The 26,396-nt window shown below is 33.0% G+C and overlaps 1 protein-coding gene across 3 annotated transcripts in view; it reads left to right on the top strand.

The window, feature by feature from the left end:
• The window catches only part of PTPN21 (protein tyrosine phosphatase non-receptor type 21), a 117,526-nt gene extending 96,369 nt beyond the window's left edge, over positions 1-21,157 (top strand). For 2 of the 3 annotated variants that reach the window (XM_074289798.1, XM_074289799.1), the window contains exons 14-19: positions 4,289-4,426; positions 7,505-7,726; positions 11,631-11,759; positions 11,929-12,163; positions 12,908-13,077; positions 14,402-21,157. In XM_074289798.1, the coding sequence (XP_074145899.1) occupies positions 4,289-4,426; positions 7,505-7,726; positions 11,631-11,759; positions 11,929-12,163; positions 12,908-13,077; positions 14,402-14,530 (1,023 nt within the window). In that variant the 3' untranslated portion in view covers positions 14,531-21,157. The remainder of the gene's footprint in view (positions 1-4,288; positions 4,427-7,504; positions 7,727-11,630; positions 11,760-11,928; positions 12,164-12,907; positions 13,078-14,401) is intronic. The other variant, XM_074289800.1, reaches the window with a different exon arrangement.
• The last annotated feature ends 5,239 nt before the right edge of the window (positions 21,158-26,396 follow it).

Here is a 26,396-nt window from a genome sequence, read left to right on the forward strand (position 1 = left end):
CTGCTTGCTTCACACTAGATGAATTCATCAGATCCATCTAGATTTTTCTGAAGCTGTTCCTTTTGCTATTTCTTATGGTGCAATTTATATTTATATATTTTATTATAAATATATTTACATATAATAATCTATTCAGTCATTTGTCAATTGATGGAAACCCCTTTGTTTCCTTTTTTTTGATACTATAAAAATTACTGCTATGTTATTGTATATATGATTTCTTTTCTTTTTTCTTTGATCTTTTTAAGGGTATAAGCCTAATAGTGGTGTAGCTACATCAAAAGGTATATACATGGTTTAGTGACTTTTGGTGGGATAGTCCGAAATGCTTTCTAGAATGGTTGGAGCAATTTATATCTCTACTAATAGTTCATTGGTGTGCTTGTCTTCCCACAGCTTCTTCAAGAATTACTGTTATTTTCTTTTATCATCTTTACCAACTTGAAGTGCTGGAATCTTAGAGTTGTTAAATTTGTACTTCTTTAATTAATAGTAATTTGAAGAATTTTTTCCCATAGAGTTGTTGATAATTTATCTTTTTTTCATTTGAGAACTGCCTACATTCTTTTGAATTGTTGACAGTTTACTTTTTTTTAAAAGAATTGTCTAATATAATTTGGTGCATAGTTTTCTTAGAGTTGTTGAGTGTTTACATTTCTTCTCTTAGAATTACCTACATATCTTTTTCTTATATCATTAATTTAATTGCAGAATGATTCATGTTTTATATATAATTTGAATCAATTCTCTATACATCTTACATATCCAAATTTACCTTATTTCTTAAAGGAAATTTCTTAGTTAACTTTTTCTTTGGAATATCAGTTTTTAAAGCAAAACAGTTAAGTGATGGATTGGGCCTAGCAGGAAGTCAAATCTTTTGAGATACATTTTGACCCCTGGACAAATCATTTAACTTATATTGCCCCAGATTCCTCATCTGTAAAATAGGAATAATAATAGCACTTCCCCAAGGATATTGGGAGGTTCAAATGAGATGATAATTATAAAACACTTAGCACAGTCCCTGGCACATAGTAAACATTATATACATATTTAGCTTTTATGAATTGTCATCTAGACATAATGACTTTCCCATGAAACTAATGAAATTCTTTTATAGTATGTTCTGTGTTAATGAAAGTAGACTTTGACTATTTTGACATAATTTAGCTTTTATTTAGCCTCAAATTTTAAAATTATATGAAACCATTTTATTTCCAATCTGAATATTTTGTAATGTTTAAACAATAGTTTAGAACCACAAAGTGTTGATACTATAAAGGGTCAAGTAATTTTTCTCCTTCATTTTATATAGGAGGAAGCTGAGTTGCTTAAGATTAACCTACTAGTTAATGTCAAAATAGAGTAGAGCTCTCTTAAATCTTACAGGGAATAGGGGAGGAGTAGGATGGGAAGAGAAGGGAATAAACATTTTTTATTTGCTGTTATCTGTTTTAGTTGTGTTTGGCTTTTTCTTTTAATTCCCTCTGGGATTTTCTTGGCAAGGATACTGGATTGCTGTTTTCTTCTTCAACTCATTTTTTAGATGAGAAAACTAAAGTAAATAAGGTTAAATGACTTTCCCAGAGTCACATAACTAGCAAGTGTGAGACTAGATTTCAACTGAGGAAGATGAATTTTCCTGGCTCCATGGCTGGTGTTCTCTCCAGTGCCCTAACCATTTATATAGCACCAGGGATCGTGCTAAATGCTTTACAGTTATAATCTGATTTGATTCTCACAGCAACCCTGTATATAATTATTCTCATTTTATGGTTGAGGAAGCTGAGGCAATGAAATGTTGTGACTTGCCATGGGTCACACACCCAGCCAGTCTTTGACTGAGCCATATTCAAATTTAGATCTTCCTGACTCCAGGCTCAATGCTCTATCCAGTTTGCCACCTGGATGATTTTTACAAGATTAGATGATATCAGTTTAGAGCTGGAAGGGATCTTGGAGATCACTGAATTTAATCTTTTCACTTTTTACTGATGAGGTAGTTGAGGCCCAAAGAGTTTTGCCTAAAGGTCACACAGTAAATGACTAAAGTGGGATTTGGAATAAGGTTTTCCCAGCTCTCAAGCTGTTTTCTAGTGTCTCATGCTGTTCCTAGTCTAGCATTCTTTTTTTTTGAGGAACTTCTTTTAAACTTCAGGTTGTACCAGGTTCATTATCATTGAGTTGAACCTTTTTCCTTACTCCAACCCATCGTCCTCTTCCAAAATGTTGCTTCTATAGAATAATTTTAATTTTATTCTTATAGCTCTTCCTTCCTGTGGTGCTCATGAATTATTCCCATGCCAATACACTTTGGATGGTCTGGACCAGAGATTTGTAAAGGGGTTTTTTGTGGGATAGATTTCAGGTGAAGTTGAATGGGGAAAAAAAATCACATCATTATTTTCACTAACTTCTCCCTGAAATTTAGTATTTTTTCCTATTGTTAAAAAAGGAAATCAGAATGCTGAGAAGTGTCCCTAGTCTTCACCAGACTGCCAAAAGTTTCCCTCTACACAAAATATATTAAGAATCCCAACACTAGATTGTATTCATTGAAATCATTTTTGTTCCCTTCCAACATCTCATTTCTCTTTTGTGATCATAGCTCTAGAACTATATAGGCTTTTGGAGACCATTTGGTCCAACTTTTTTGCAAATAAAGAAACTGAGGCCCTGGTGGGTAAAATGAGATTGCCCAGAGTCAGAATTTGTTTGAAATGAGTCTGTCCAAAGGCAGAATTAAGTTCCTTAAGGAAACAGTTGGTAAGAAGAAAGTTCCCATCTACTCCAAAATATTTATAGCAGCATATGTGTAATTGCTAATTACTGAAAACAAAGTAGGTGGCTATCAGTGGCTAAATAAATTGTGATATATGAATTCAGTGGAATATTATTGGGCGATAAGAAATGATGTGTATGAGGAATGCAGAGAAGCTTGACAAAAGCTATATGAACAACATGAAGTGAAATAAGCAGAGCCAAGGAAACACTAGATACAGTCACTGCAACAATGTTAATAGAAAAAACAACCATATAAAACAACCATATAAACCATATAAAAATCATATGAAAACATATAAAAACCAAAAAAAAAAAAAAGAATGTAATAAAATTATAAAGATCAAGCAGGACTCAAATGAAGAGATATGAAATGACTTCCCCAAATGTTTTGGAGCTTTTTAAAAGTATCAATCAATTGTGCTGTTTTTATTTTCCTCCCTAAATTACTGCTAGTCATATAGCATATCTCTCTGGGAGGGAAAAGGGGAAGGATACTTGAGATAATTATAGTTATGTAAGAAATAGAAAATGTCAATAAAAAGTTATAAAAAAGGGACTTTAGTGCCATACCTAACTGTTTCTTAGTTGAGGAGAGGTTATTTGCCTTTGCCAAGATCATAGGCAAAACTTGGACTAGAATTCATGTTCAAGTAGCATTCTTTTCTATTATCTATTTCCTGTTCTCTTCTCACCTGGTATTTTCTTTCCCCCCGCTCTTCCAGTAAATCAAACACATATAAATATACTATCTCCATCCCCATGCTAACTTGCAATCATATTTTATTTTCTCATTTTTAAAGAGGAAGCACTTGAGGCATGGAAAGGCAAAATAACATATTTTGGTCATGTGGCAAATCTGTGATTGATTTTAAAGTGCAGAATGCCCAATAGTATCTTCAGTACAGAAAAAAGAAAATAAACAGAATTAATGGTTACTTCTCCCCCCTGCAAATATTAACTAATTTTTTTCAGCATGGAGTTCTTTTCAAAAATTTATTTTAAATATGATCTTTACTAGAATCAAATCTTTTTCAGTGAGATATATCTATGATTTACATATACATATACATACATAAATAGATAGATACATACATACATATATACATAGTATTGAAATTCTGATGATATTATCTCTTGCGGAGGAATGCTGTTGGCTTAGAGTCTCACCTTTCATTGCAACATAGCAAAGCAACCAGGTGCATTTCAAAACTTCTTATCTGGAATGAAGCTGGGTCAGGATTTTGGCCTTAGGAAGTATGTGGTATCCACCTAATGACTCTAACTCAAGACATGAAGCACAAACATGTAGACAGAAACAATGGACCATTCCCTGTGATTTGTAAGTCTGAAGAGAAACATTTCGTCTCTCTGGCATTAAGTCCATTGCAATTTCATTTTTCTCTTTATAGAGGTATGTATGTATAAAAACATGTATAAATGTATGTGTTTTATTATATACTGTTATTATATGTATGTTAAATATATGTAAATTTTTCTCTAGGGTATGAAAAAGAATCGAGCAGATGCAAAAAAATGTGGTCCTCTTAAACTAGCTGCTTTAAATGGATTATCCTTATCTAGAATGCCCTTGCCTGATGAAGGAAAGGAAGTGCCTACCAGAGCAACCAATGATGAGAGGGTATGTAAAAACAGTTTTGATATTAGGATTTCTACATTAATGATATAAAATAATTTTTAAAAGGATCTCCATAAAGTTTTATTATTATTATTATTATTATTATTATTATTATTATATCCCAAATCTGATGGCAATAATATGGGATTTTGGAATTCTGTCATTTGGATTTCAAATATGGGTAAATTTAGAGTTAATGTCATAAAAATTGTGAATCACTTAAAAGTGAGAATATCTTACAGAATTTTGTTTCTGATTTTTATCTGTACTAGCCATCTAGGGGTAGTTTTATGTTTCATTTAAATTATTTATTTTTGCCATTTTATTCTAATAATTTTTTATCAAATGCCATTTTAATTTTAATTTTATTTATAAATCAGTTATTATAGACCAATACTTTTATTTATAAGTCAATTATGATTTCTTTCAAAATAATATCTTTCAAAAGATAATTTCTTGATTAAACTATTAAATATATCAGTCATAAACTTTGCTAATATAAATGAATTTGTTTATATGTATGTCAAGGATGTTCTAGATATTTGCTATTATTTTTATCTTTATTGTTTTTCATAGTATCAAATAAAAACAGTTTATAATGACTGAATTAATCATATCTTTTTTTTCAATTTGCTCTTTTTTTGGAAAGTATTTTTCTCTCTCCTTGCCCATAGAGCTAACTCTTTGTATAACATTACTATAGTCTAATCTTCAATTTATAGAAGGAAATATTCTTTATCTCCTTAGTCAATGACCTATTTTCTGTTTTGTCTGTTTCATATCACATTTCATACAATATTTTTCCAATGGTATTTTATTTTCCTTTTAAAAATTTAATTAAAACTTTCTGGTTATATTTTAAGTTCATAACTTTCTTGCTGCCTCTCCAACCCACATAAGGCTACCATTTGACTCAGATGTGTTATATATTTAAAACCCTATTATGCATATTCTTTTTATCAGTTCTTTCTCTGGAGGTTGATTGCATCATTTTTCATAGATCTTTTGTAGTTGATTTGAGTATTTATAACATGCAATATAATCTAGTCTTTCATGGTCATTTTTCAAATAATATTGATATTATTGTATACAGTATTCTCCTGGTTCTGCTCTTTTCACTCTTCATTTTTTCATGCAAGGTTTTCCATGTTTTTCTAAAATCAATCACTATTTCTTACAGCACAATGGTATTCCATCACAATCATATACCCCAAATTGCTTAGCCATTCCTCAGTTGATGGACATCCCTTCAGTTCCCAGGTCTCAGCTACTACAAAGAGAGCTGCTGTAAACATTTTATAACATATGGCTTCTTTTGCTTTTTCCCTCATCACCTTGGGAAACGGACCTGATAATGGTGTTGCTGGGTTCAAGTGTATAGAAAGTTTAATAGTTCTTTGTCACAATTTGATTACTGTCCAAAATGTTTGGATCAGTTCATAGTTCCACCATCAGTGTATTAGTGTCTCAATTCTTCCCCATCCCCTCCAACATTTTTTCCTCTTCTATTATTTAGCTAATCTGGTAGGTATGAGATGGTATTTTAAAATTGTTTTAATTTGCATATCTCTAATCTATAGTGATTTAGAATATTTTTTTCATATGATTATATTTAGCTTTGGTTTCTTCATCCAAAAGTAGCTTGTTCACATCCTTTGACTATTATCAATATCTCATATTCATGTAAATTTGATAAAATTCTCTACATATTTGGGATATGAAACCTCTATCTGAGAAACTGTAAAAATTCCCTCCTCTCCCAATTTTCTGCTTTTCTTCTAAATTTGGCTACATCGGTTTTATTTGCACAGAACCCTTTTAATTTAGTATAATCAAAATTATCCATTTTAGATCTCACAGTGCTCTTATCTTTTGTTCATAAATTCTTTTATATATAAATCTGATGAGTAATATGTTCTATGTTCTTCTAATTTACTTATGTTCCATTTTATATCTATGTCATGTATCCATTTTTACTATATCTTTGGTAAGTGGTGTAAGGTATTGGTCCCAAGGTGTGGATGATAATGCTTCAAGCTTCAGGATTTTTGTTTTATTGTTTTTTGAGTTCTGTCTGGGAGCTTGAACTCAGGTATCCTTCTCTGCTTCTGACCTGTGACCATTGCCCCCAGCAATATTGTCTCCTACTTCATGTTCTTCTCTCATTGGCAAGCTTCAGTTTTCCACTCTGCTCTGGATCCAAAACCATAGACTCTGCTCTCCTTCAAGTGACCACAGCCAGCAGGGCCCTACTCTCTGTAACTATACTCTCTGATGTGTGTGTGTGTGTGTGTGTGTGTGTGTGTGTGTGCTCTTTCTTACTCACAGACCCAGCCTGGGTCTGTATCTGGTCAGTGTACCTGGATCCTGTGTCCAACACTAGAGAAGGACTCCTGCAATCTTTCTCTAATTAGCTGTCCAATCCCCACAGTATTCATTTAGAACATCATCTCAAATTGTCTTAGAAAGACAATTGCTTTACCCTAACTTTTAACTATTTCTGCCACTCTAAATTTTACATTGAGGTATTTTTAAAAATTATTTTGGGAAGAATTGGGAGATCAAGGTAAATCCCTGCCTTATTTTGGAGCTGTTGAGGCAGCTAATTGTATTTTGGGATCTCTCTTACAAAGTTTTCTATTATTTTGAGCAAAATTTACCACTCTGTTCTTCCTACCCATTGATAACAACTTTACTATCGGATCTAAGCAAAATAAGCATAAACCGTTCCCTTCATGACTACCCTATAAATAACTGGAGATTATAATCATAATTCTTCTAAGCCCTTTTCTAGGTTAAACATCTGCATTCATTCAGCCTTACTTTGTATATCATGTTCTTCATTTCTCTCAAAGTTCTATTGGACATTTTTCCTTGTATTTTATCTAGAATTATTTTTACATTTCAACATGTTCAGTATATACTCAGTGTATGGCTAAGTATATAGCTGTAAATCCAAAGTAAAATCAAAAGCTATTTACACTTCTGTTAATTCCTTTATAATAAATGTTTGAGATTGGAATCATTAAAGATAAACACTTTTACATCATTCAATATAATCCTTTTTTTTTTTTTTTTCAGTGTAAAATTTTGGAACAACGATTAGAACAGGGAATGGTATTCACAGAATATGAACGCATTCTGAAAAAAAGACGGATAGGTGGGGAATGTGCAATAGCACGACTCCCTGACAATGCAGAGAGAAACAGATTCCAAGATGTGCTCCCCTATGATGACACCAGAGTAGAATTGGTTCCAACCAAAGAAAACAATACTGGTTATATCAATGCTTCACACATTAAGGTGAGATGAAAATTTATGATAAGTAGATTTTTATAAAGGAAAATAAGGTGATAGGAATAAGGGATAGAGATTGGATCTGGTTTTTAAATGGTATAGTATATTTCTTTTTGAAAAATCTTTCTGTAGCAATGCATAGATACACCTTTTGTGTAATTTATAGAGAATTGTCTAGAGCAGTGTGATAAGGGACTTGTTCAAAGTTATAATGACAGTATATTTCAGAGCTAGAACTTGAATTAAGGTCTTCCTAATTTTGAGATCAGCTAGCTATTTTCTATCTGCTACATCTCTCAAAAATGTGATAATTACAATAAGAAGGTTTTATAGAGTCTGTTACAATTTGCAAAATTCAAAACCACAAAAGCTGATGAAAGTAAGTATAGTGTATTATTATCTTCGTTGTATGATGGAACCCAAAGTCTCATAATGAATTACAAATATTATTTTTTTTTTTACTATTAAAGATATTTTTCTAAGATAAGTGGCTAGTATTATGAGCTCTGATTTACAAATGAGTAAACCCTTAAACCAAAATTTAAACTTGTTCAAAAAATATTGTAAGTAAAGTTATATCTATTTGATATGGTGAGTATAGGTACTGTGTGAACTCAGGGGATGCTTAAAAGATTTTTCTCCCATAGTAAAATCTTGGCCTTTTAATCCTTGTTTCTGTCCTCCTAGTAACTTAAAAACCTTTATCCCAGGATTGCCTCATATAGTTTCATATCAGGTGATCATGGAAGCCATTCTCTCAGAAGGTATGTTTTGTTCTGCAATGGTGTCCCTTCACATGTTGTCCATAATCATATGAAGAAGCAGTACTACCTCTTTCCTGGAGACAACAGTGTGTTATGCTTCCCAACCATAGTAATATTAGAATCATTAAAATGGGAGGAAAAAAAAAAGATGACTCATAATGAGTGGGTGAACAAAGCCAGATGCTTTTCTTTGCTCCTTTCCTCCTACTCTTGACTCATACTGACATAGTATTTGAAGTCACTATTTTTGGGAGAGAATTCCTTTTGGACACTGAATTTGGGGAGGATTTTTAACTTCTATTCCAAACATGCATTTTTTTATTTATGCTGTTTTGGTAAAGGAGGTTGACACTTTCCTCTACAAAAATTCAGTTCACTTCTTCATTGGAGTTTGGAATTGATTCTGGATTTTCAAACACTATTCCATTAAAATTTTAACTCTGATAGGTTCTATTGTCCTGGAAAAGCCACAAATCCAGTTCCAGTGATAAGTAACATTTTCTGTATAATAAGTCATTCATCTAAATATGATGAGGCTCTTTACAAGTAGGGTGGCTACTAAGTGATACATTTTTGCTTTTAGTGACCTATGAAACAAAGAAAAATACAAAATGGATCTAATGTGATCCCCTTTCACTTTGATGTGATGATAATGGTGTAACTAAAAATGAGGGGTAAAAGATGCTAAGAATCCTTAGTTTAAATTGTTGGTACTCTTCTTAACTACTGTCCAACAACAAATGAGTAAACATATTGTTGGAAGACTGAAGAGAACTATACGTGTTTTAATATTTTTCATTATAAATGAAATCAAAAGATAACTATATGGAAAGTTGGCTTAAAAGTTTTCCTTGGAAAAGATTTAATAAAGGATTTGGTGGAGTCACTTTCTTTGTGTACTCATTGATAATGGGAAAGGTAATTTTTTTTTTATGAGATACTTAATATAAAACATTGTAGTGCTCAGGATGAGTAGAAAACAAAAAAATACCAACTGAAGATAATTCATTTATATATAAATTTTAAGAAGCATTTCCAAATCTCCAAAAACTATTGATACTTGTCCAAAATTTGTAGCCAATTCAACATTACTGAAAGATCACTATATAAAAACTCTGTGTGTGTGTGTGTATGTGTGTGTGTATGTATGCACATGCATGCACATGCATGCATATGCATGTGCACATGCACAGTTTGGTGTCAGAGAAAATTCTAATTCCCAACTTGAAAAGCAGAGCTCCCTATCTTTTCAGGAAGGTTCGAGCCCAGATAATTCTAGCTCATTGGAGCCAGCTAGGTGGCGCAGTGGATAGAGCAGCAGCCTTGAATTCAGGAGGACCCAAGTTCAAATCTGGTCTCAGACACTTAACACTTCCTAGCTGTGTGACCCTGGGCAAGTCACTTAACCCCAGCCTCAGAGGGGGGGAAAAAAAATTCTAGTTCATTACCATTGTTATCTGCAGCATTCATCTTGTAGCATGTGTGTACTGATGAGGCACCAGTTTAATTTTCCTTAAACAAAAGGGCTCAGATTCCAACTCTACCCCTTATTAGGGACTATTTTTATTTTTATTTGCATCCCTGGTACTTAGCACAATGCCTGATTCATGGTAAGTAAATACATCAATAAGTATTGATTAATTGACCAATTTATCTATAGGGATATTGACTCAGCAAAGCATTATATCTTCCCTAGGTTTCCTTATCTATAAAATGAAGATAATAATAGTTACATTATTATTTAATGAAGTAATTATAGAAAATAATAATTAAAATGAAATTATAAAATTATAATGAAATTATAAAAACTGATACTTTGTGTTCTAAGAGTTTATAGAGAGCAACAATACATTTTTATTTGATAATTATGAAGTATTTTGTAAGCTGTAAAATATTTAAAGTCTTAGCTGTTAAATACTAGTAATAATAAGGATAACAAAGACAGAGAAGAAAATACAAGATTTGAACTTAGGAAATCTGAGTCTGAATTCCAATTCTTATACTTCGCTTACATAACTTTGGATAAATCAGTGTGACCTCTCTAAATCTTTGTCACTTCATAAAATGAGAATAATCATTCTAACATTTGAAAAATTACTTTTATTTTTTGCTGAGGCAATTGGAGTTAAGTAACTTGCCCAGGGTCACACTGCTAGGACTATTAAGTTTCTGAGGCTTGGTTTGAATTCAGGTCTTCCTAGATTCAGGGCAGGTTCCCTACCTACTGAGTCATCTAGCTGCCCCCAAGAATAATCATTCTTGTCTTGCCTTCCCCACTGGTTTCTGTTTTAGAAAGGAAATTATTAAAAAAAAGTTTTTTTTATTATGGAAAATTCATTATTGTGGGCATTAAAAAACTTTTCCAAATGTGAGAATATTTTAAAATGTTTTGTTTCAAATTTTTTCCCTCCCTTGACCCCCTTCTACACTTGTTGAAAAGACAAAAAAATGTAATGCCTATTATACATCTGAAGTAAATTAAAACATTTCTACATTAGACATATTATGGGGAGGGGAGAAACAAAAAAAATAGTGAAAAAATATTCTTCATTCTGCACATAGAGTTCATCACTTTTCTGTCTGGAAGTGAATCCTTTGGAATCATTGTGGATTAGGGGCAGCTAAGTGGAGCAGTGCATAGCGCACCAACACTGAAGTCAGGAGGACCTGAGTTCAAATTTGGCCTCAGACACTTAACACTTCCTGGGCAAGTTACTTAACCCCAATTGCTTCAGGAAAACAAACAAACCAGGATGCAAATATATATATAAAAAGGCATTATTGTGGGTCATTGTTTTGATCTAAGGAACTAAATCTTTCATAGCTGATTATCATGACAACATTGCTGTCATTGTAGACAATGTTATTCTGCTCACTTCAAATGTGATAATTTTCTAACCAGTAATGTGTGGAGTTTGGATATATTTATTTCTAAATGTGAAGTTCAAAACTTTATATTTCCTTTGAATAGCAATCAACTAAATCCAATAAATGTTCAAGCAAATGCTCTCTTCAAGACATGCTGCTTCCTGAGTTTCATAGATGACTCTTCTCAAAGAAGTACAAGTGATTGTACTGTTGGCATTTGCTTCATAAATCTCTCAGACCTTGAGTTGAGGTTTTATTTTAAATTTTCCCACCTTTAGGTCTCTGTTGGCGGCATTGAATGGGATTATATCGCCACCCAAGGACCTTTGCAAAATACGTGTCAGGATTTTTGGCAGATGGTGTGGGAACAAGGGATTGCTATCATAGCAATGGCCACCGCGGAAGAGGTGAGTACTAGTTATCTGAACATGATTCCAGATTCCTAGGAGAGGCTGCGACCTTAGGGAAGAAATGGAGGGAAATTGTGAGGAGACAGTCATCAATTTATTGACCTCAGGGGCAGAGGAAGTGTCTGTGCCGCATTTTTAAATGCCTTTTCTCCCACCTTTTTTAAAGGAGGGCGGTCGAGAGAAGAGCTTTCGGTACTGGCCGCGGCTTGGTTCGAGGCACAACACTGTGACTTATGGGAGATTTAAGATCACCACGCGGTTCCGCACCGATTCTGGTTGCTACGCCACAACTGGTTTGAAGATCAAACATCTTCTTACTGGACAAGAAAGAACAATTTGGCATCTCCAGTACACTGACTGGCCCGAGCATGGCTGTCCGGAGGATCTCAAAGGGTTTTTGTGTAAGTGACATCAGCCTCGTGCTCGGAGGCCGGGGAGAGGAAGCAGGCTCCAGGTGCCCTCCTAGGCCCTCGCCACCCACGCCGTGCGGAAGAGTTTGGCTGCCAAAAGGAGGGCTGTTGGGAAGCGAGGTGGGAGTACGTAAGGGTGTGGCCTTGCCTGGCAAGCACCCCAAGCTAGGAGGGGACCTAAGAAAGGGGAGGGTCACAGGGCAGAGGTAGGGTTTGGAACTAGTTCCTCTGACTAAATCCAGCCCACTTTTCACTGTACTTACTGCCTCCAACTGAAAACAAATAAGGTGGTTTCATTACAGTTGTATGGGGCTTATTTCCCTTCCTCTCTGTGTCTCTCTCTGACTCTCTGTATCTCTGTCTCTGTCTCTATCTTTGACTTTGTCTATTTGTTTCTCTCTTTCCTGTCTCTCTGTCTCTATCTTTGTTTCTGTCTCTGGCTCTCCCCACCCTCTTCTGTCTCTGTCTCTGTGTTTCTGTTTCTGTCTCTTTCTCTCGTTGTTTCTCTCTGTCTCTCTGTTTTTCTCTACATCTCTATCTCTGTCTCTGCGTCTCTCTCATTGTCTCTCTCTGTCTCTGTTTTTCTCTACATCTCTATCTCTGTTTCTGTCTCTGTCTCTCCCCACCCCCATCCGTCTCTCTTTGTCTCTCTCTGTCCTCTCCTTCCTCCATTCCTACCTCCCTCTCTATTTCTTTTTGTCTCTGTTTCTGACTCTCTTTTATTGACTTTGACAGCATACCTGGAGGAGATCCAGTCAGTCCGTCGCCATACGAACAGCACAACTGAACCGAAAGGCCCCAACCCTCCTTTGCTGGTCCATTGCAGTGCTGGAGTAGGAAGAACTGGAGTGGTCATTTTGTCAGAGATCATGATTGCCTGTTTGGAGCACAATGAGGTTGCATTTGTGTGTTGAGACTTTTCTTGCTAAATATGGGTATTTGAGATAATAGGACCTTAGATTTAAAGTTGGAAAGGACCTTGAAGGACAACCCCCTAATTTTTAAGTGAGGAAACTGAGACTGAGCAGTTAAAAGTTTATAAGGCAGTATTTGACTACAAAACTTTGAGATTTCAAGTCTCGTGATCTTGTCCACAGTGCACAAATTCCTTTTGATAACAAATTAACTAGCTACATGTTCTTCTTAGTTGGGTCAGAGATGACTTAGACTCTATGAAATCATCAATTGATTGAAATTTTTTTTTTTTTGCTTTGCTTTCTTTGTGCTCTGACTTTTTTTCCCCTTGACTTTATTATATTTACTATGAAAGGGTATTTTTAGTTTTTCCCTACTTCTAAAACTTCCATCCCGTATTTATTTGTTTTTAAACCAATAGATGGGTTTGTGTAGTAAAATGGTCAAAGAATAGAAGCACATAATCTTTTTTAAAAACAATTTAATTGATATCTTTTATTTTTACATCACTTTTATCTCTGACTTCATTGCTCCCAGTGAATTTATAAAACAAAGAAAAAAAAGAAATAAAAAAGGTAGTTCAGAAAAATCAATGTATACATTATTTAGGTCTGACAATATAGATAATATTCCACATTTACAGTCTTCTTTCACAAAGAAGGGATGGAGGGCATTTTTTCCTCCCCTTCTCCAGGGTCTAGAGAAGCAAAAAATCTTCAGACTTAGGATCTTTGAGACTGTCAAGTCCAAGCTCCCATTTGTCAGTTCATCAACTAGAATTTATGAAGCACTTCCTATGTGTGTGTTAAGCACTGTGCTTATCACTGGGGATACAAAGAAAAGCAAAAACAAGTCCTGACCTGAAGGGGCTTATGGTTTAGGGGAAGAAAACATTTCATCAACTAGATACTCACTCAGAAGCTCTGTATAGGGTAAAATGTAGAAAATTAACAGAGGGAGGGCAATGGTATTAAGGGGAATCTGCAAAAGCTTCTTGAAGAAGGTGAGGTTTTAGCTGAGACTTGAAGTCATATATGGAGGGCAGTAGGGAGGCTGGATCATGGGATCGCAGAGCATTAGGGGTGGTAGAAGACTGGAAAAATAGGATAGGATCATTTTATGAAGGATTTTAAAAGCCAAATAGGAATTCTTATATCTGATCCTGGAAGCAATAGGGAGCCTTTGTAGCTTATTAAATGGGGCCCCTGGGTCACCTAATTAAAGCAAGCCAGATGTGGGCATCTCTAACTCCCCTTTTGGAATTTCCCTAATGCTTAGGGCACCTTTTCTGATTTCCCATTTTTCTTTCCCCAGATGCTGGACATCCCACGAGTGCTGGACATGCTGAGGCAACAAAGAATGATGATGGTGCAGACGCTCTGTCAGTACACTTTTGTCTATGGAGTTCTTATCCAGTTCCTGAGAAACTCAAGGCTCATATAACCTCCACCTGTTTCTCCTGGGACCCAATAACCAATAAGAGTTTACAAGGGAAAAAAGTGGGTTTATTACAGCAAACCCATTTGTTCTTGAGCTTTCTTCCTCCCCCTTCTCCCCCCGGTCTATAGGGTGCTAGGGTCAGCTCATGGTGATGCACTGCATAGAGCCTTGAAAGTCATAGGGCTGACTGAGGCAGATTTTGGCTTGGAGGAAGTGGTGGAAAACTGGGGACTTGTTAGGGTAACTGAGCTCAGCTCCTGTCTATGCTGATTTGCGGTACTTGCACACATTCTTGAGGTTATGTTTTCTAGATAAAATAATAACTCTACCTTACAAAACTATGCTGGGCAGTTCTGGCAATCATAAAAGCAATGTATAGATTTCTATCTCAACTACTTTTTGATAAGAGAATTTTATTTTGTGACTAAAAAGTTTCTAGGGGTTCTTTAGTAAGAAAGCCAACTTTCCATGGGACTTGTCCACAATTACAACTGGTTTTTGGATGCATCAACTTTATATATATATTTTTTTAATGTCAATATCTTTTCATCATTGTCTTTGCTTATTTTTTATTCTTGATTACTTAGAGCTGAAATATCAAATGACAGACATTGAAAGGTCTCATTTAGGAGATAGGAAACTTAATTTGTTTTCAGAAAACTAATTTTTTAATTTTCAACTTTGAAATTTTCCAAATTACAATTGAAAATGAAAAAATTCTCAATTATTTTCAGGTTTGTTAAAAGAAAAATTGGAACTGAATGCATAATCACTTCACATATTTAAGTAATAGAGTCACCAGCATTCAATTTATTTTCAGTGTTATTCATAACTTTAGGATAACCCTTTGATTTTTTTTATTAGTTGAAATTTTAGTGGATGAATAAGATGGTTTTAAAGCACTTTTTAAAAAATTAAATACATTTCAGTTCCTTTCATGTATTGCTTTTTGAGTTGAAACATTAACAACAGTAATGAGGATGATGTTTTGAAAGAAATATTTTATAGTTTGAATGTAAGAAGTAAGGATTTTGAGTATGTAGGATAAGATATGAGAAAGTGCAACATGGTTATGAGCATGTTGGAAAGTTTTATTTTCTTTTATTGTTACAAAGATACAGTATTACTAATTTGTTCTCCTAAACGTATACCACCCTTGATAGTACTGAGGGTAAGGAGAAAATGGTTGAAAGACTGATAGAAGAGAGGGTTTTTCTTGGGGGCATTCAAATTCTGGGACAAATCATGTTCCTTGCCTTCCCTTCCTGCCCCACTTAAATCATTGTAAGAAATATACAAAATTTCACAAAAGGGCAACTTGAGGGAGGAATGAAATGGCATAAGGGGAAAAAGTGGTTTCATGCTTTATGTTAATGCTAGAGGGAAGATTATGGGCTAGTTGTAGGCATAAGAAACCTCACATCTGGTTTTTGGGGTATTTTTTGAGTATTCATTTCTATATCCTTCTACCAACATCCATTCCAAAGTTGTCTCCCTATGGCACCAACATCCTATCAATTCTTCTAAGGCTGTCATCATGTTTTGGTCATTAGTGAGTAGTTTTGAACTCCATGGTAAATCAGAGATGCCAATTTATTTATTACTAATCAATAAGTGTGTCATTGTCAACCATGGTAGAAGATTGACTTGGCGCAGTTTTGTGGTGATATATTTGCCAGTCTAAATATAACTTACAAGAGACTTCTTAAGTAGTGAAAGCAAAATTTGGAAGTAGGAACAGAGTCAACAACAACAACAAAAAATCCTGTCTAAAGGACAATAGACCCAATGATGATGTTCAGTGGTGGCTAGCTGCTTGAAAGAATGGAATTATATAATAATAATGTCTAACCTTTACATAATGCTATAATGGTTACAAGACACTACACATGTTATTTTTCATGGCAATTTTTCCTTTATCCACATATATTTGAATTGTTGTGTTGAGTGAATTTCTTGTATATGTTTTCAGTGGTGCTAACTTCCTTATTATCCTTCTTCCTCCAGTTTGAATCCAATTTAAATCTTTTTGAAAGGAGTACCCTGTTGATAAGAAGATATTACACTATGAAAACTGAATTAAAGGCTATTATATGAGATGCCCATTTTCTTATTTTGATAAATTGGTTACAAGTGGATAAATTAAGAAACTAAAGTGGTATATTTTACCTTTAGTAATTTACCTAAAATGATGCATTATTTTTAGTAGATCTTAGAACCCATGGAATGCTTTTTGTGCCCTTTGAATATTTGAAATATTTTGTAGTAGTTGTAAAGAGAAGATTAGTGGGAAATAGTTATACTATGTATTCTCCAAATTTGTTTTTCAAATAATAATGTGATTCCACAGAGGATAAAGCAAAACAACAGTTATTTGTGACCTTGCCATGGTTGTTAACTAGCAATTAATTGTATTACAACCTGAAAAATTACATAAGGTTTGGTTTTTTTTCAGTTCTAAATAAGAGAGTTAGAGCAAATTTATATCAAAATATATGATTTCACAAAAATAGGTGAAAATGCAGTATTTGCCAATGACAATTATTGTCATTGCTGACATTACCCCTTTATTTTTTTTTCCTGATTAGGGGTGCTTTTAAAGAAATATTCTAGAGCATAGTTTTAAACAGAGAAATGAACGTCTTATTTTAGAATATCATACAGACATTTATGGGAAAAATTGATGATATTCTTTTGGAACATCTACTGTGAAGCATGAAAGTGAGCCCTAGAATTTAGTTCTAAGTTCTTGTTTTTATAGGAATAAATGAAAAAACTTGCTAGCACAGACTTCCAGAAAGCAAAAAGCACATTGAGTAGTACCTTTCCTGTGCCTGCTAAATTATAGAGCATTGGGACTTTGAGATTTTTTTTAACTGCATATTTCTTTTTATTTGAGTTTAAAACTGGCCAAGTTTTCTTTCAACCTTTTATAATTATAACACATAGGTTGAAGGGCTTTAGTGTTTATACCTTTAAGAAAATTTATATGAAGATATGTTTTGATTAATTTATTCAAAGTAGGCTACATTTGGGACAATTTGCAACAAAAATGGAGTTCAATTATTTTCTTTTGCACAAACCTTTTTCTTTTAAAAGGTTAATTTAGGGAAAGATGTTTATTGGGAATATAAATTAGTTTGAGGATTTAATGTAAATTAAAAATTAAAAGTGATTTTTGATATAAAGACTTAAAAAAGATCAGGTTTCAAGGTGTAATTTGGATAGTAAAAAGTTACCAAGATAAGAAATATGATAGTTTAGATTGCAATGAGTATTCATTAAGACATATAACTCTCATCTTATCAGAATATTAGGATATTGGGCATTTCTAGATTAAAAAAAAATATATATATATATAGTGATTTTTAAAAATTAAGTTTGAAGGGATTTTTATGTTGCTGATAAGATTAAATTAAAGTGCTGGAAAATATTAGAAGGATAGTATATTATAGACATCAGCAAATGTTTACGATGATGGCTTATTTCCTAAGACACTTAAAATAATGTTCAATTAAAAGTTCAGCCTTAAAGTATCCCATAACTTTGGTGGACTGTTAGGTATTCTACTACTTAATAAGAAATAGTGACCATAGTTGCTTTTTTTTTTTTTTTAATCTCATTTTGATTAGTGAACTCTAAACTCAAGATTAGTATCAAGTAAGGAATGTTTGCATTATAATCTCTTAAATTTAGTCTCTGCTACTAATAAAATGTTCCTAACTTCTAAAGAAGTATTCACAAGACAAACTAGATACTATTGGTGATCCCTCATTAGCTTTAATAAGTTATTTGTTTTGTCATATAAAACACTACTACGAAAATATGTAAGCTTTTGGTTATATTTATTTCTGGCTGCATCTGTACATTATTACGTTGTTCTAGATTATAGTACCATCCTTATGTAGAATTAATTTATGTTTATACCAAATTTATAGCCATGGCATATTGAGAAAGTTTCATTCTATACAAAAGAAGCTCTAGTATAGATGAATTACTAAGAATAAGTGTGTATGGGTACTACTGAAATTGTATGTTTCTGTGCATATATGTGTATGTGTCTGTATGTGAAATTCCCAATACAAAAACTTGGCATGTGATTGCAAGATACCATGTCCATTTAAGAGCTGGTCACAATAAACCAAAACAAGATTGAAGGATTTTTATAATTACTTGGATAGTTCAGAAAAGCAATCTAAGCAATCTTGTTTTTGCCTCAGTTATCTGAATTGATTGCTGAGACTGGGACAGATTTCATGATTAAATGTACAACTTTTCTCTCTAAAGGTATCGTTTAAGGATGACCGACTTAGGTTTCATGAGTCAGTGCACATAGGAAAAGTCAAATCATATCACAACTTGTTCTTGTTGTCCTGGACCTTTTTTGTTTCAGATTTCATTTGAAAAAAAAAATCCATTTGGCTGGGTATTTAGAATTTTTATCATTATGGATATAATTTACATTAATGCTATTTGTGATAATAGCATTTGTCTTGTAATGATAAGATATTGTAAATCTACAAAATCAGATGGCTTTATTTTTTTCTTTGACTTTCTTACACCAGCACTATATTGCTAAAGCTATATTGGATTACTTCCATAAAGTAGACCTTGCTAAGCAAATTCAGCATCTATATGGTTAATCCATAGACCATCATAGCCAATTACCTTCTTTGGTAGTCTGTTTCCATAGTTTTTTTTTTTTTTTTGTTTTGTTTTGTTTTGTTTTGTTTTAATATATCAAGAAGAATCATTTTTAGAAGCTTAATAGCTATTGGTATAATGCCTTTTTGACTGATTTTAACATTTGTCAAGAGATCAATTTCTTAAATAAACTTGGGCACAGATTAAAAAGGGGTAATTTTTTTTTTTTTTTTAAAGAGGACATTAGATTAGGAGGATGGAGACTTTTATTCTATTTGCTGGCTTTGCCACTAGCCAATGAGATGACCATGAACAAGTCATTTTATTCCACAGACATTTGTTTTTTTGAATTGATCTTACTATTTCCTTCCTTGCACCATTAGGGAATTGAATTACATTCTCCATGAATTCCTTTCTAGCCTGAATTCTAGTCTGAATCCATGAAACTAAAAATATGGATTGAAGGCTATCAGATTAACCCTTGTGGATATGCAACTGATCTGACACAGACTGGAACTTAAACTTTTCATTTAGAATGAGCAGTTTCTATTTGGAGTTGTTAAATTATAATTTGGGTCATATTTACCTCTGACAGAGCAGATGTACTTGAAGGGGTCTAATTTTATCTTATGGAGACTGAGCTATTTATAGCATACTAGTTTCTGGAGTGGTACATTAACACTTAGCATCTTTAGATTGTTCATTGTGTCCAAGGTGTAAGGATATACTATTCCAGGTAAAGCTACAATGTTGAATTATTAAATAATTTAAAAAACAAGATTTAAATGTTGACTTGGAACATATATATCTGCATTAGGATTCTATTACTGAATAATTATGGGCACTAATCTAAATTTTTTGCACCATCAAATAATTAAGTTAGCATATTTCCTCAAAATAAACATGAGAATTAGAGAGAACTTAACTAAAGGAATAAAATGTGGAACTTGGAACATTTTTTTAAATTGCTCCCATAGCCAGTGGGCTTTACATAGTACAGTTTTCATGATATTGAACAAGTAGTTATAGATCTTGTTAATGCTTATCTTCAGTATTTTTGGAAATAAATTTTCTTTGTTAATAACATCCAACTTTCAATAGCTCAGTGTTTGTCTTTGCAGGTATAAGCTGTTCAGTTTATTAGTATGCTTCAGAATCTCTAACACTTTCAGAGAAGGAGAAATTTTCCTTATATATTGGAGCAGTTTGCTTTTTGGAAGATCAATTTAAAACATATGAGTATATACTCAACCTTGGCAGTGGCCAGGCAATTTGGTTGCCTGTGTTCATTCCCTTTGATTCAATGATGTGATTAAGAAACTTAGTTTTAAAATGCTATTATATAATACTTTAAAAAAAAAGTCTTCATGAACTAGTCTTCATATGGGGAGAAAATGGTTTTTGGTTTGCAAAGTTGTTAAATTCAAATGAAAGAAAACAGATGCCTATAGCAGGTCAAAAAATTAATTTGTATATATTCTGTTACATAATTTTTTTAAAAAAGGAAACCATTCAAATCCTACCAAATAGTATACTTTGTGAAGCAAGGTTTTTTAAATTTTCAGAGAGGAAAAAAGTTTTCACTGGTAAATTTTAGATTATTTTCTGTTACTATTAGTACAATTTGTTAAATCTAATGGAAACTTGAAATTTGGAGAAAGTTGGTAGGATGTACAGTGGCCGAAATGCTTCCAGATAGGCCAGTGCACCAGTTTTCTTTTTGAATGATAGCACAAAAGAGTTGTCAAGTATTATTTTTTACTTTCAAAAAATAATTCTGTATGTTTCATTGTTTGGTTATATTGATACTGTAAAAAATGTATAATCAGAACAGCTTTAATTCTTGTAAAACTGAAATTGGTTTATAAAACAATATGTAAATTGCATTTATTTGATGGGCAGAAAAGCTTGAAGGACTAAATGTAATATATGTGAAATGAATATATTATAGTCTATTTTTGCCATGAAAATAAATATTTGAAACAATATTTAACGTGTGCATACTATGTTATTAGTACAACTAAGACCTTTTTCACTTTGAGTTTTTTTTTCACTCTGGGTATCAGATTTTAGATGAAACAATATTCAGGATTGAATGATTCCATCAGGTCCTTTTCAAAACATTTGACAAAAATGTGGCATTTAGCCACATATACATATATTAATTTTAGATTGTTCATTATGTCTAAGATATGAAGGGTATATTGTCATATTTTATTCAATTCAGATATTAATTCAAAATGCAATCCAGTTCAAATTTAGCTCAACTGAAATGCAAAGCATGTACTGTGTGGCAGACATTATATCATGGATATAAAAAATTAATCATTCTTTCTCAAGAAGTTTACAGTTCAAAGTCAACAGTATTTATTTAACAAAGGCTATATGTTGCTCTAATATTTATCACTGTGATAGTTAAATACTTGATAAATCTTATATTATCAGCAAGTTGACCTTGACTGTTAAATGATCATCTTGGGGGAGCTACTATTATGTATAAGATATTTTGACAAATTTTTTTCCCACTGGAAAGTATACAAGGTATATAAGGATAGTGACACATTTTGAGACTTAAGACATGGTTCCAGCTTTTAAAGATATTTAAAATAAAGGAATAACAAGGCAGATATACAATTTATAGGTCAATACATAGTGTGATAATTACAATAGTTATTGAAAGGAAGTTGGTTAAGATTTCTTTTCAAGGTCTTACAAAAGGGGTGGTATTTAATCATTGTTGTAAAAAGTGACAGACTAGAAAGAGAGAGAGAGTAACGAATTTGTAGTTGAACATGTAGGTTTGATTTCTGGGTCTAGTGCTAATTAGCTGTGTGATCTTGGGTCAAACTTTTTCCCAAGTTTGTGCATTCTAAAATGGGGATAATAATCGTTATTGTGAGGAAAGCACTTTATAAATCTTTAAAAATTTATACAAATGTGAGATACTTTTAGGTACTCAGTTATTTGCCAAGAAATTTTTTTTCTTCCTTAGAAGTGAATTTGACTTCATGAATATTATTCCCCTTCTCTGGATACCATCTGGCAACTGACAATTAATTTCCTTTTGTGTATTTCTTTTCCCCAGTAGATTCAAGGGACAAATATGTATTGATGTAAAAAAATTATTGTTCTCTTTCCTTTCCCTGTCTCTCTAGCCCAGAATTGAGACTTCTATTTACTGTTTTTGGTCTACATTTAGTGTTTAAGTTGTTCCAAACTTTTGACTAATCGTTAGATTCTTAAGGTGGGATTGAGATGAACCCTTTTGGTATTCCAATAAAGTTTGTGAATACTTCTCTGAATGTTTTTAAATGTATACAATCAAAAACATAGAATTACAAAGGAAATGAATTATATTGAAACCCAAAGTGTTTCAAAAGTGGGACTTTTGGCACATCCTGTTAAAATATTTAAAATCTCAGGTTTACAGATACCTATTAAAAAGCCCCAATTTATGGAAGATGAATGGATGTCCATCAGTTGGAGAATGGTTGGGTAAATTATGGTATATGAAGGTTATGGAATATTATTGCTCTGTAAGAAATGACCAGCAGGAGGAATACAGAGAGGCTTGGAGAGACTTACATCAACTGATGCTGAGTGAAATAAGCAGAACCAGAAGATCACTGTACACTTCAACAACAATACTGTATGAGGATGAATTCTGATGGAAGTGGAAATCTTCAACATAAAGAAGATCCAACTCACTTCCAGTTGATCAATGATGGACAGAAATAACTACACCCAGAGAAGAAACACTGGGAAGTGAATGTAAATTGTTAGCACTAATATCTGTCTTCCCAGGTTACTTGTACCTTCGGAATCTAATGCTTATTGTGCAACAAGAAAATGGTATTTACACACATGTATTGTATCTAGATTATTTTGTAACATATGTAAAATGTATGGGATTGCCTGTCATCGGGGGGAGGGAGTAGAAGAAAGGGGGGGATAATTTGGAAAAATGAATACAAGGGATAATATTATTTTTAAAAAAAGCCCCAGTTTAGAGAGTCCTGTTAAAATTCCTTTACTTTTCATTGTAAACGATCAATAAATGAGTTACCAAATATTTTATTAAGCTCCTACTTTATACCAGGTACTCTGCTAGACCCTGATAATAGAAACACAAAGGAAGAGCCAACACTGACATATGAATATATATAGTATAACCATCAAAACAACAAAGCAGTATTTGTTGGCACACAACTACAAATAGTCTTCGTGATGATCTTTTTTCCTTGTGTTCTAAATGAGCAATAAAGTTTAAAAACTGACCAAAAAAAATTCATTTCCCATGAGATGTTTCTGGTTATCTCTTGGTGCAATGTACAAATCTAGTCTTCATTTATCTTTATTAAGTCTAAAACAGAACTCACAATCTGTCTTCCTCTCTTCCTAACTTTCCTATTTTAATTGAAAGCACTATATTCTCTTTCCGCATCACCTATGTTCATACTTGGAGTCATAACAATGACTTTTTTTTTTTTTGCTTTCTATCTCCAATAAATGAATGAAAATGCATTTATTTTTTTTTTATTATAGCTTTTTATTAACAGAGCATATGCATGGGTAATTTTTACAACATTGTCTTTTGCATTCACTTTTGTTTCAACTTTTCCCTTCCCTCCCTCCACACCCTTCCCTAGATGGCAAGCAGTCTTATACATATTAAATTATGTTAAAGTATATCTTAAATACAATATATGCGTTCAGAACTGAATTTCTTGTTGCACAAGAAGAATTGGATTCAAAAGGTAAAAATAACCTGGGAAGAAAAATACAAATGCAAATAATCCACATTCATTTCCCAGTGTTCCTTCTCTGGCTGGTTGTAGCTGATTCTGTCCCATCATTGATCAATTGGAATTGAATTGGATCTTCTCTTTGTCAAAGATAACCACGTCCATTAGAATACTTCCTCATACAGTATTGTTGTTGAAATGTATAATGATCTCCTAGTTCTGCTCATTTCTCTCAGCATCAGTTCATGTAAGTCTCTCCAAGTCTTTCTGTATTTACCCTGCTGGTCACTTCTTATAGAGCAATAGTATTCCATAACATTCATATACCATAATTTATTCAGCCATTCTCCAATCGATGGGCATCCATTGTTTCCAGTTTCTGGCCATTCTACAAAGAGGGCTGCCACATACATTTTTGCACATGTGGGTCCCTTTCCCTCCTTTAAGATCTCTTTGGGATATAAACCCAGTAGGTTTAGTGGGTCAAGGGGTATGCACAGTTTGTTAACTTTTTTTTTTTTTTTCTTTTTTAGTTTCTTAACTTTTAGAGCATAGTTCTAAATTGCTCTCCAAGAATTGTTGGATACCTTCATAGTTCCACCAACAATGTATTAGTGCCACCAGTTTTCCCACATCCCCTCCAATATTTGTCATTATCTTTTCCTGTCATGTTAGCCAATCTGACAGGTGTGTAGTGGTATCTCAGAGTTGTCTTAATTTGCATTTCTCTAATCAATAATGATTTGGAACACCTTTTCATATGAGTAGAAATAGTTTCAATTTCATTATCTGAAAATTGTCTGTTCATGTCCTTTGACCATTTGTCAATTGGAGAATGGCTTGATTTCTTATAAATTAAAGTCAATTATATATTTTGGAAATGAGGCCTTTATCAGAACCTTTAACTGTAAAATGTTTTTCCAGTTTGTTGCTTCCTTTCTAATCTTGTCTGCATTAGTTTTGTTTGTACAAAGGCTTTTTAATTTGATATAATCAAAATTTTCTATTTTGTGATTAATAATGATCTCTTTTTTGGTCATACATTCCTTCCTCCTCCACAAGTCTGAGAGGTAAACTATCCTATATTCTTCTTAGTTATAATCTTTCTTTATGCCTAAATCATGAATCCATTTTGATCTCATCTTGGTATGTGGTGTTAAGTGTGAGCTCATGCCTGATTTCTACTATACTAATTTCTAGTTTTCACAGAAGTTTTTGTCAAATAATGAATTCTTATCCCAAAAGTTGGGGTCTTTGGTTTGTCAAACACTAGATTACTATAGTTATTCACAATTTTGTCCTGTGAACCTAACCTGTTCCATTGATCAACTAGTCTATTTCTTAGCCAATACCAAATGGTTTTGGTGACCACTGCTTTTTAATATAGTTTTAGATCAGGTACAGCTAGGCCTTCATTTGATTTTTTAAAAATTTGTTCCCTTGAAATTCTTGACCTTTTGTTCTTCCATATTAATTTTGTTATTTTTTCTAGGTCATTAAAATAGTTTCTTGGGAGTCTGATTGGTATAGCACTAAATAGACTAGTTTAGGTAGTATTGTCATCTTTATTATATTCGCTCAGCCTATCCAAGAGCACTTAATATTTTTCCAATTGTTTACATCTAACTTTATTTATATGAAATTTTGCTCATATAATTCCTGACTTTCCTTTGGTAGATAGATTCCCAAATATTTTATGTTATCAGCAATTATTTTGAATGGAATTTCTCTTTGTATCTCTTGCTGTTGGATTTTGTTGATGATGTATAAAAATGCTGATGATTTATATGGATTTATTTTGTATCTTGCAATTTTGCTAAAGGTATGGATTATTTCTAATAGCTTTTTAGTAGAATCTCTGGGGTTCTCTAAGTATACCATCATATCATCAGTGAAGAGTGATAATTTGGTTTCCTCATTACCTACTCTAATTCCTTTAGTCTCTTTCTCAACTCTTATTGCATATGCAATAAATAAAATAAATAAAATGCAATAAATGCATTTTTACTATTCAATATTATATTAGAAGCTAGGGTTTCTAATACAATATTGAATAGTAAAAATGCATTTATTTTATGTAAAGCATTGAGGCAAAGGCTTTCAAATCTGTAGATTCTACCTCCAGGATAGCCATTCCACTCATTTCCTTCCCTCTTCTCCTTGTTGATCGTCCTTTCTCCCTTTTTCACTTTCTCCTCCACACACATCTCAAAATGATATACTTGAAGTTCAGGTTTGTCTGGCCATGTCACTGCTTTACCAAGAAGCTTTTGTGCTTCAGTAATAGCAGCACTGTGTGATGATCAACTGTGATTGACTTAGCTTTTCTCAGGAATACAATTATCCAAGCTAATTTCAAAAGACTTAATGATGGAAAATGCCAAATTCAGAAAAAGAACTGATGGAGTTCAAATGAAGATCAAAACATACAATTTTGACTTAATTTTTTCCATGGCTTTTTTCCTTTTCCAAAATGTAAT

This window comes from Sminthopsis crassicaudata, chromosome 2 (genome assembly GCF_048593235.1).
Source record: "Sminthopsis crassicaudata isolate SCR6 chromosome 2, ASM4859323v1, whole genome shotgun sequence".
Lineage (NCBI taxonomy): Eukaryota > Metazoa > Chordata > Mammalia > Dasyuromorphia > Dasyuridae > Sminthopsis > Sminthopsis crassicaudata.